Below are 12227 nucleotides of genomic sequence, written 5' to 3' on the forward strand. Positions count from 1 at the left end.
AGAAGAAGAAGGAAGAAAGGAAGGAAGAAGGAAAAAGAAGAAGAAAGAAAGAAAGAAAAGAAAGAAAGAAAGAAAGAAAGGAAAGAAAGAAAAGAAAGAAAGAAGAAAGAAAGAAAAGAAAGAAAGAAATTTCTTTCTCAATAGAAAGAAAGAGGAGGGGAGGGGAGGGGAGGGGCGGGGAGGGGCGGGGAGGGGAGGGGAGGAGAAAGAGATTGGTTGAAGAGACCTCGCTGAGAGAATCTGGAATTTGGAGTCATTGGGAGATAGTATGCATGCTAAGTTCTACCCCTGTTGTCTCCAAGGAGTAAAGGTGGTATGTCCTATTCATTCAAACCTTTGAGCAAGGCCTCAAGGATACTAGATGGGGGACTTGATTGGTGTTTCCCTGAAGCTGGGGAACTTGGTGGACTGAACTCTGACTCATTCCTGAAGCAAGCTGTGGCATCAAAGGGGCAAGTTGATTTGGGAAATACTTGCACTTGTGTCAATATGGGTCAAAGGCATATGGCTCTCAGGGTACCCAAAAGAAACCCAGGAAAGAAGTGTCAACTGAGGATCATCTAAAACAACCTTTGCCAAGAGAGATGTTGCCAGGGGCATAAGTCATCCTCAATAGAAAGAGGCTGTTTATGCTCCAATTTGGAATTTGTGTGGAAGTCCTAAGTGACCTGCTTGTTTCCTGCATCAGTTACCCCAGTTACATGTCTACCGAGTGTCATTAAATGCAGCACATATGAGAAGAAGTCATCTTGGAAGATTAGAAATGAGGACTAAAAAAATCAAAACTCAGGAAAACAAAGAATAAGAACACTATTATGAAGTGAACTTCCTGTATACACATTAGTATTTTTTATATTACCATTTGACTCAAGTAAGATTTTATTATGCAAATTAAATGGAAATTTTACTGATTATCTTGTGAGTTTGTGCTGTGTTAACTTAGCTATTCACATACCAAATTGCCAATCTTTGGGGAGATATATATCTCCCAAAAGACTTTTAAACATATGGAAGTACTTTATAAATTCTCTACTCTTATGTCAGTTGGTGAACATTTCTAGACCAAAAGTGATTTTTCACATTAAGATGGAATAGGATTAGGTTTGCCTACATGCAGCAGAAACCACAAATCAACAGTGGCTGTTCACATAAGGTTTTGTTCTTTCATGTAGAAAGTTGGAGGATAGCAGGCCAGAACTGGCATGGAATCTCCACAAATTATCAGAGACGCACTTTTTCCAGCTTTCTGCTCTGCTATCCTTTGGGTAGTGCCCAAGACAGCTGCTAGAAACCCATCATTATGTCTGCATTGCATGCAGCAGAAATTAAAACCAGAAGAGGTTGTATAAATTATTCTCTCATGCCCCACTATCCAGAACCAGTTCAGTTACTGGTCATATCTAAGTAGAAGGAAGACTGGAAAAATGTAGTCAGAAACACCATGGTCCTAGCTAAAATTTGGGGGTTCTATTACTGATGAAGATGGGAAGTCTAATGTTGGGGGATAACATTTGCCCATGACACAGAAAGCACAGAGGTTAAGAGTAAGCTGTGGAGTCAGATGGCTTCTCTTTGATTCTTGGCTGCACCACTTATTAGGTTGTAACTTTGGTCAAGAGTCTAAAACGATCCATGTCTTTATTTCCTCGGGAGTAATGGGAGAATAGTAGAGTTTTCATGAGCATTTAATGTAAAAACACTTTGAGTGGTGCCTCGCCATGTGTTATTGTTATTACCATTATTCCCATGATTTACTATAACTCACTAAGCTATAGTCAGTATAGTCTCTGGAGTTTATCACTCCAGTCCTAGAACTTAGTAGGATGTCTGGCAGTTCGTGGATGGATGAATGAATGAATGCATCAGACTCATGAGTTTTGAATTGTGAAACTTTACTTTCTCAATGGTTTACATGGACATTACTTAATTCCTTTCAACATCAGCTTTCCCTTAAAATGAAGATATACTATTCCAAGTTTTCTTTCTTTCTCTCTCCAGATCCATTCTCCACCCTTCTCAGCTGCTCTGTTCCAAGGAGGCTGACCATTATGAATCGTGTCAGTAGCTCCCTTGCCCTCTGGCTTCCTGTTGGGATTTATCTATAGAAGGCACTGACAAGCGATCGATCAGAGGTGGAAGGAGAGTTAGCTTGGACATTTATTCCTACGGTTTTCTCCCTGCAGAGCCTTGGTTTGGCAGTGGCTGTGTGCTATATAGACTGAATGTTTGGGTCCCCCACAAATTAAATATTGAAATCCTAATTTCCAGTGCGATGATATTAGGAGGTGAGTTATTGGGAGCCCTCATAAATTGGATTAGTGCCCTTATAGAAGAAACCTCAGAGAGCACCCCTCCCCTTCTGCCATGTGAGGACATGGTGAAAGATGGCCTTCAGCAGACACTGAATGTGTCAGCCCCTAGATCTTGGACTTCTCAGCTTCTATAACTGTGGGAAATAAATTTCTGTTGTTTATAAGCCACCCAGTCTATAGTATTTGTAACAACAGCTCCTGTAGACTAAGACCCCATGTGTCTGTTCTGAAAGCCAAAACCATCTTTACAGCTTTCTTTATAGCTATAGGTCTTTCGGGGTTCCAGCGCTTGCCCCTACCTTATGGCTCTCCACTATTGCCATCTTCATGGCATTTCAACTTTGTTGGTTTTCTGAATGCTGGCCACACTTTTATAAACAAGTTCTTTATTAAATTTTCCTCACTATTCCATTTCATTGTTCTTTTCCTTCTGTGACCATGATTGATGCATAATACTTATAGGGCTGCTTTGAGTATTTAACAAAATAATGCATTCAAAGTGCTTAAAGTGGTGTCTGACACAGAATAAGCACTCAATAAATTTAAGCTCTGCTAATGCTACTATCATCTACTTTCTTTTACTTCTCATTATTTCATGTTTGGTAATATGTTTGTTTCATAAAATTTTTAAAGGTGTTGATTGATTTGTTGAAGTATTTCACTACCAAAAATGATCAAAGCATAACTAGGGTAAATTATTGAGTCAAACTTAAACCTTAAAATAAAATGGTAGCTAGTAATTTTTTCCCCAAAGATATGTCTCCTTTTTTGTTAAAGTATAAAATATGAAACCCAATACCGTATCCTCTACCATTGACTTGTGAACTTGGGGATCTAAGAAGAGGGGTAGTTGAGAAATCAAAGCTGGGAAACTGGAGCCTGGTGATTCAGGAGGTTGAGGTTTTAGGGAACAACAGTGAGAGAAACCAAGGATTTGTAGAGCCATGGCATAGACCAGGGAAGCAGGACCAGAGACTGTAGCTAAAAGTGGTTTGAGTCAGGGAGATTCTTAATTATTTCAGAACCTTATTATACTGACCCAAAGTAGACCAGAGGCATATTACTGTAGCTATGATAGCAGTCAAAGTCTTCAAATTTCTAAACAGTGGTTTCTGCCTTTAAAAAAAAATCTAATGGGATTAAAGTGACCTGAGGCTTTGTTGGATGTGTTGGAGAACCTAGTCTTTAGGTTTAGGGAAACTAATGGGTTCTCGCCATTGGTGGTGGGTTCTGGTTCTCTGCTGTGAACCTCCACACTTGTGATGTCCTGGAGTTTTATATGAAAATATTCAATCTTCACCATCTATTTTTCTTCCCACAATTCCCTAGATGTCACCCATGATGCATTTGTAATTGTTTTGCATATGTCTTTAAATCTGAAGATATTTCTCATAGTAGTAACTGCTTGATAATTCATTGAGTTATCATCTATGATAGAGAATGGATGATGATGATGATGGTGATGGTGATGATGATGATGATTGTATCTGCAGTTCTATTCAATTTACAAAGTGATTGCTACAAACACTTCTTTACTTACGGAAATTAAAATATATTAACCTTAGGAAGAAATAGCAGATATAATTAATATTTAATTGAATGTATCACTTTTTATTTCATAGAAACAATGAATTTGATTTTTATTTTCCAACAACATATAGTAAGAAATTGCCATTTTTACATATTTATAAAATATTTAACTGCTATGACATATCACTTATTTTTAATGTCAGTGAAGTGAACAATTAAAATCAGAATGTACTTCGGTAAAAATATGTCTTAGTAACTGACCATCTTTTTACAATTAATTTATTTTTCTTATGTATGGCTTCTATTTTTTCCCAGATTTGGATCTCAGAAACACACGAACAAATGGCACAAGTTCTTTTAAACACAAAATTGGCTCAAATACAAAGCCAGGCTTTGTTGAATGAGGAAACAATGAACTCTGGGATTATTGAAAGGTACTCTTAATATTGTTCATTGCTTACAGAATAAGCACATGGAGGAAAGGGGTTATTTATGTACTGAAGGGGTATGGTGGCGCCAGCTACACACTGTAGGAACACATCTCAAGCTTCCATGCTTTCTGCTGATGCCGTTCCTTCTGTCTGGAATTCCCTTCCCTCAGTGTGACAATCAGCACTGTTCATTCTGGGTCCTGCTGAAATGTCATTCCCTCTTTCCACGTTTTTTCTGGTCAGGGTTCTGACTATCTAGGTTTGAACCCCAGCTCCACAGTTTATTTGTGAAAGTTATTTGGTATCTGTAATCCTCAGTTTGTTCACTATAAAATGGGAATTATAAAAATATCTACTCTGTAGAGTTTTTTTGAAGTTTAGATGAAATAAAGTATGAAATGAGTGTAGAAATATTGCCTGAGGTACATTAAGAATTAGGTGAGCTGTTATTAAACAGAATTAATTGTTTTTATTTCCTTGCCCTCTGAGTATTTTATTTGTATTCTATAAAACAGTTGCATTTACATTCTTGTTATTTATATGCATGTATATTTTCCTGAGATAGTTTCTGGAGGGTAGGAACTGTTTCTTAGTCATATCTGTAGCTCTGCAACCTCACACAATACCTTTCCATGAGAGTGTGTGATATAGACTTTGTCGTATATAGTAATTATTGGAGAATGCATTCAAAATAATGACAAAATGCTGACAATTTCATTTATACATTGGCACATTTTATTTTGCAAAGTGCCTAAAAGTTGCAAATATGAAAATTCTTTTAAAATAATCATCATAAACATGGAGGGTTATCAGTGGGGAGGGGAAGGGGGAGAATGAGGGAGAAGGTCTAGGGAATAAGAAGCATAAATGGTAGGCAAAATAGACAGGGGAGGTTAAGAGTAGTATGGGAAATGGAGAAGCCAAAGAACTTGTATGTATGACCCATGGACATGAACTAAAGTAGGGGAATGATGGTGGTGGTGGGGATACAGGGCAGAGGAAAATAAAGGGGAGAAAAAAGTGGGACAGCTGTAATAGCATAATCAATAAAATATATTAAAAAATAATTATCACAAAAATTCAGCTCCAAGTTAGTTTTCTATGGCTTTGATAGTTTATAAATGTCAGTTTGACATGTTTCTAAAAATTGGTCTCTTGTTTCCAGGGACACTGGATTGCCTGCGACAGGTTTTGGAGCTCTTTTTACTACACACCCACCGGATCGGCGCAATATGTAAGTCGTTCTTAAACTGCTGCAGATCACATGTGGTGTTTCTTAACGATCCAGGGGTGTTGTTTGCAGGAGTAAGGATTTAGGGGGCATACCAAAGTCAACAAAATGCCCTTTATGTGGCAGCTTACAGACTTCTTTTCTTTAACAAGAAGTTTTTTTTCATCAATATGCATAACGTTAATAAATAATAGTCAATCCATATTACATATGGATTTGATATTTTCAAATTCTCTTACTCACAAAAAGCTATTTGTAAACCCCAAATCAATACTTGCAGTGCTGTTGCGGTTCTTCACAAACGTGTAGTGAGGTGAGAAATTGGAGCACCCAATGCACATGTTCCCAAGCTTTTTAAGTTGAATAAGGCAAGGCTCTGCCTTCTCATTTCAGCAAGTGTCCCTTTCAAGTTCTATTTAGTGACTTTTTAAATATATATTTTAAAGATATTAATTATTTATTTTTAGAAAAGGAAGGGAGGGAGAAAGAGAGAGAGAGAAACATCAATGTGCGGTTGCTGGGGGCCATGGCCTGCACCCCAGGCATGTGCCCTGACTGGGAATCGCACCTGCAATACTTTGGTTTGCAGCCCGCACTCAATCCACTGAGCTACGCCAGCCAGGTTAAATATTTTTTTAACTGATGAATATGCTGTTTGAAATGGCTCCCAAGTATAACGCTGAAGTGCTATTTAATATTTCTAAGCACAACAGGCTGTGATGTGGAGAAATGCATGTGTTATATTAAGCTTCCTTTAGTCATGAGTTAGAATGTTATTGACTGTGAGTTCAATGTTAATGAATCAACAATATATATTAAATAAGGTGTCTTTAAAGAGAAACACATAAGACCAGTTATGTATTGATTGGTCAGTGAAAATATAACCAGAAGCTCTCAAGAATCTAATCCTATATTTCTCCTAGGAGCAGTGGTTCAACATTTGCTAATTCAGTATTTGTGGTAACTTTACAGAATATCACTGTGAATAATGAGAATTGACTATAGAGCAAGAGACCACTAACTTTGCCAATAAAAGAAATTAATTTATTTTAGGGTGGCATGACTTGTCACTATAGAAAAGAAATTTCTTTTCCACTTATCTTTCTAAAGAATGCACACTTTCATAATTTCTGTAATGATGTAGAGACAAATGATATGGAAACAAAGGTGCTTACAAGCATGACCAAATTCTGAGTGTTAAATTGTGCATTATGAAGATAGGAGTATGTGTCATCACCAGCAATTTAAATGTTTTGGCTTCCTTTGAGAACTGTCTGACATTAGAACTAAGTTATTTTGCAGAGTTTGCCTGAGGAAGGGAGGGTTGGGGGGTCCCACCCCATTTCACTGTCACTTATTGTAATTCTGGCCAGGTATTTCATTAACCCTGTGGGTTCTAACCCTGATGGCTCCAGCAAAGACAGCCTGGCTTACATTCCCCACACCCTGTATCACCTCTATGTGGGCCGGAAGGTCCACCAGGCGTAGCCCCAGGATGATCCTTGAGGAGGGTGGGCTCCTGGCTTCCATCAAGGTGATAAGCTAAAAACTTCCTGCTGGCTGCCTTCTTACACTGAAATCTGGAATTTCCAGCAAAGATATGGGAAGGCATAATGAATCCTGGGGTAGACTTTGATAAGTATATTAAAACTCTGAGAAGCTCTCAAGAATATAAAGGAGTAGAGCAGGAGAAGGCTAGGGGCTGGGAGGAGCAGAGAAGGTAAGAGATGAAGTCTCTAGATGGAGTCTTGGGCCAGTCCAGGGTGGGGGCTGTGATCTTGGTGGGCCAGGCTTAGATAGGAGCTGAAAGAGTCTTGAGTTTGCAAACTTGGATCATATGCTCAAAGAAGGAATTTTGTATTGACTTTGACTACTATTTTTAGCCCAGGGCAGAAAATGAGTCAGCCAGGGAAATGAGACATAACAGAGATTTTGATGTCAACAGCCTACTCCCTAAACCTCTAATCTCAGTATTGAGATCTGTAATGCCAACCACAGATAGCCAGTAGGACCCTGAGAAAGTAGTCTCAGATGTAAGAAGAACTGGGCTGTGCATCTTAATGAGAAAGAAATGCCAGGGTCAGTAAGTGTAGTTAAGCCCAGCAAACTGCAGTAGAGGCAGTGAACTCATATTTCCCACACTCACAGCGAAGACACCAGCTTAGCCTCCTTTTTCAGTGGACTATCTATGTAGTCATCAAAAGTGGTGGCAACTATCTTAGGAATAGACTTCATTGTCTCAATTTTAAATTGAGTCTCAATTTAAAAAATCATAACACATCTAAAGAGCAAAAGCATCATGAGGAATGAAGTATAGGCAGCCTATACCAGAGGAAGCAGACCAGACAGAGCAAATGGAACAGGAATTTAAAACCGAGGGAACAAAAAATTAAAGCTTTATTTTTAGAGAAATAAAAGAAACAGCAGAAATCACAGGCAAACTAATAAAAATCAAGTTGACGTTAATTTTCCACAGCAACACTGAAGATAAGATCATAACATTAAAGTATTGAAGGAAAAGAATTTTGAGCCCAGAATTATTTAAATGTGAGGGTCAAATAAAGATATCTGCAGGTATAAAAGGGCTGGTGTCAGACTTCCTATCCTGCCATAAATAACTGCAGAACTGGGCAAAATGCATTAGGCAGCTGTTGTCAAGTGTTGAATGGCAACCAGTGAGCTTGTGTGCTCCTTGAAATGAGAGGTGGGCATCACATTCCGCCCTGACTCACTGAGAAGGTTTTCTGGCTGTGGTACAGGCAGGTGAGCCCAAGTGTAGGGCAGTGTGTTCTTGCTGAGCATGGAGGTGGGAATAGGAATTTAGAGCTTCTAATTAGGACTGGAATTTGTAGGACAGAGTATTGGAGAGAAGAAAGTCTGCATGGGGTTCCCCCCAGGTGATTGATCAGGGTCTCAGCTCTGCATGCACTATCAAAATAGTACCTACCCATGGCTTTTTAAAAAAATCAGCTAGGGCTGTCTGTAGTATATTCTGAAATTTCACAACAGTGCTCTCTTCTGTGTATTGTGTAGTAGGCTCTGGGCATGCATTTCCTGCCTTCAAATCCTGGGCCTTCCATTTGAAGATCTTGGGCACATTTTGTATCTCAATTTCTTTGTCTGTAAAATGGAAATGATAATTCTAAAGACACTCATTTCTAGGGTTATCATGATGATTTAGCAAGTTAATGTATGTAAAACAGAAGAGTGACTGATGTGTGTATGGAAAGTGCTATGGAAGTCAGCTGGGGCGGATACTCGGTGAACCCTTTCAGTCCAGAAACTCACTTCTATCAGTTCAGGGCAATGTTCTTGATTTATTTCATCAATGATTTACCTTCCATTTTCTCTTTTTGCAAATTCTTTATTTGGATATTGGATCGTTTGCCCTGCTCCTCTAATTGTCTTGTCTTTTCTTATTTTATTTTTGTCTTTACGATCTATTAACACTTCGTTCTCTGTCTCTTCAGTCCTACTATTGAGATCAGTTTTTGTTTTCTGAATCCTTCTGTTTTTATAGGATCCATTTTTTGGTTTCATGTGGAAATATTAATGATAGTTTGTTTTTCATTATTTTTTTTCTTCCCTGCATATAGTCTCTTATTTCTCCAGGAATGCTGTTTTGTTTCTGTTTGTATTATGTGTCCATAGGTATCTGTCTTCCACGCCTGGAGCTTTCTTCAAGTGTTAGACAATCAATCCTTGGTTTTCTCTTCATGATTAAGAGATGAGGCTTGGAGCTTGTGAGTGAGGCTTGTTGACTTGGAGGCTCACTGGAAGGATCTATCTAGATGGGTGTTCTCCTTCTCCCTCTCCTTCTTCTCCCCTTACCCCTCCTCCTCTTCCTCCCTATTCTCTCCCCCTCTTCCTTCTTCCTCCCCCTTCTGCTCCCTCCCCCTCCTTTTTCTTCTTTTTCAGATGTCCTGGTGGCAATATTTTGTCTTTTCTGTGGGTTGGTCAGATTCCCCAGAGGAAGCTCTCACCCATCTGAGGGGTAAAGGGCTGGTGCTTGTGTTCTCGGAGTGAGCTGGGCAGTTGGCTGGGAAATCAATATTAATCCCTCATTGTGTATGGTCACTGAACCATGTTGTTGATCAAGGACTTTCTCTTTTACCCTTTCCAGTGAATAAATTTCTAGCTTCCTGCTGGCAGTAACCCAGCAGTGGGGAATGAGGCTGGGGCCTGGAGTTCTAACTGCTTCTCAAATAGCTCTCCCTCAGGCCTCCTTTGCTGATTTAGGACTCAGCTTTCTGCTAAGTCAGAGACCCATTGTCCATCTTCTCTTGAGTATCCAAAATTTGTTTCTCTTACCTGTTTTCCTGTTTTTCCTGTTCTTATGGATTTATTGTTTTTTAAAGTCTCTTTAATGTGGTTTTAGTGGAACTTTTTGAGGAAGCAAGATGCGAGGTGTACATTCATTCTTGACTCTAAGGTCATCAAGTCTCATCTGAAATATTACCTCCTCCAGAGGAGCTTCCCTTCCTACTGCTACCTCCATTGCCAGGGTAGGTCCCTTGTGGGTATTTATAGCACTGTGTGTTTCTTTTATCCTAAATATATCCATTTTGGATGCAATTAATTGCATTTTTGTTTGTCTTTCTTGCTCTGAAGTCAATGCTCTGGAGGGCAACTCTGTGTCAGCTCTATGCCTAGTGCCTAACAGAGAGCCTGACCCCGCAGCACATGTGCAGTCATTATTTTTTGAGTGAATACATTATTTCCGATGATGAACAGCAAATTATAATGGGAAAGGGATGTGGTTAATTCTTATTTTATTTGATTTAGGGCATCAAGGCCTGTGGAACCAAAAGTTGTTCTCAATTCTATGCTAGTAAATGTGTTAGAAAACATGGTCTCTTAGAAAATTGTCTCTTATTTGTTTGATTTGCTAGAATTACTTTTTTGTTTTATTTGATTAATGAGTATTGACACAGAAATAAATACATGAGCACCTTCAACCATTCTCTGCTAATTTCATGTGCAGTTCTTTCTTTCAGTTAATGTATACTAATTTTAGGACATTCCATACAATAGAATCATGTGGTATTTTAGAAGCTGCTCTCTTGAATATTAAATATTCTTTTGCTTTTTGCCAACTGTTACAGCTGTGGAAGTTAAATGTCAACTTTAAAAGGCAATGAATAAGAATGAGTTTGCTCAATGGACCAAAATAATGTGCTTCATCTTATAAAAGAAAAGCTGTAATCATAATGTAAATTTAAACTTCAGGTTACCTCTTAACAAAAATAAATCAGAATACAGGTATAGCTTTGTTATTTAAGAGACATTAGTCAGATGCATTTGTATTAATTTTTATACAACATCCATTATGCCATGATAGTATTTGATAGCCTGTTTCTTTTCTCACAACTTAACCAAAAGCCTACTTACTTTATTTTGAATCAATGTGACAAAGACACAATACCTTCCTCCTTACACTTGCAGCAAATATCTTGGCAAAACATATTGAAAACCAAAACAACTAGAATGTTGGACACCACTGGACTTATCACTCCTGACCTTAACTAGAGAAAAGAGCTCTGTGAATAATTCCTTCCACATAAGTCAGACAAAAAAACTGTTTTAGTTGTAGGGAGTAGTCAGGTTGAGACTAAAAGTGATATAAATGACTTAACTTTAAAAATGAGATTTATATAGTTTAAGGCTAATTGAGCTTATCTAAAACTAGAGCTGTTATTTCTCCTGAGAGTTGGTCGCATTTCCCTCAATGAGTTTTTCAAGGAATTGGCATTGGCCAGTGATGGGAGGGGTCAGACACAAGGGGACTCGAAGACCTCTCAGACATCAACTGTGCTCTCATGCCCCTGGATATATGATTATCTAATATAAAATGACTTTATGATTGGGCCACAGACCAACACAATTATAGCTGATTCCTTCTAAGAAGTAAGGTTTTCCATGGATAATGATTGAACTGCAACTGTGACCATTAAACAAACAACCAGAAACCAAAACAATAGGACAAAAACAACAACAACAAAAATGTATCAAGCAGGTCCACATATAAATTTAATTTTAAGATCATATTCCTCAGAAGCTCTTATTTACATATGCATATATAAAGATGTGTGGTCCTGGGATAATGGTTTACAGAAGTTCGTTTTTTTGATGAGGGAAAAGCCAGTTCTGGGTGAGAATATTTACTGTGTGAGAAGCAGATCCACGGGAGCCTGGGTCAGTTTGAGGGCAGCCTAGGAGTACTGCCCTCCTACTGGAGGATGGGAAGATACAAAAGGTAGACCTCTTACAAGGTCAGCCCAAACTAATGTGCCTTGTCATTTTACCAAATTTCATTGCCTCCTGGTGGTAGTGACCGGTGTAGATTGTTGAAATTTTATGATAAATGTGTCATTTCCAGTATTCATCCAAACACTGCAATCCACATGACTAGAGAAGAAAGAAATAGCATTTTGTATCACTGTATAGTTATTTGGACGCAGTGGTTTTTCAGAAAGGGCATGGTAAGGGAAAACATGGTCTGTACTCCTGGACCTGCACTAAACCTGCTATCTGCCCTTGTACTGGCTAATAACCCCCTCTGGGCTTCAGCAGTTTCCCCCTGGAAAATGAAGGGATTGAACCAAATGATCTGTAAAGTCCTTTCCTGCTCTAAAATTTTATGATTCTAAGGAGCAAAGCATCTGTAGTCACATAAATGGACAAATTAAATGAGGCCAAAAAGTAGTTCAGGCAGTTCAGTTT

At 38.6% G+C, this 12227-nt stretch overlaps 1 protein-coding gene across 1 annotated transcript in view; it reads left to right on the plus strand.

Annotated features, from left to right (window-relative positions):
- Positions 1-12227, plus strand: part of C3H9orf135 (chromosome 3 C9orf135 homolog) — a 70914-nt gene that overhangs the window by 32732 nt on the left and 25955 nt on the right. Inside the window, exons 2-3 of the mRNA XM_036021736.1 lie at positions 4158-4276; positions 5439-5507. Of these exons, the coding sequence (XP_035877629.1) occupies positions 4185-4276; positions 5439-5507 (161 nt within the window). The 5' untranslated portion in view covers positions 4158-4184. The remainder of the gene's footprint in view (positions 1-4157; positions 4277-5438; positions 5508-12227) is intronic.

Source organism: Phyllostomus discolor, chromosome 3 (assembly GCF_004126475.2).
Source record: "Phyllostomus discolor isolate MPI-MPIP mPhyDis1 chromosome 3, mPhyDis1.pri.v3, whole genome shotgun sequence".
In the NCBI taxonomy this organism is placed as follows: domain Eukaryota; kingdom Metazoa; phylum Chordata; class Mammalia; order Chiroptera; family Phyllostomidae; genus Phyllostomus; species Phyllostomus discolor.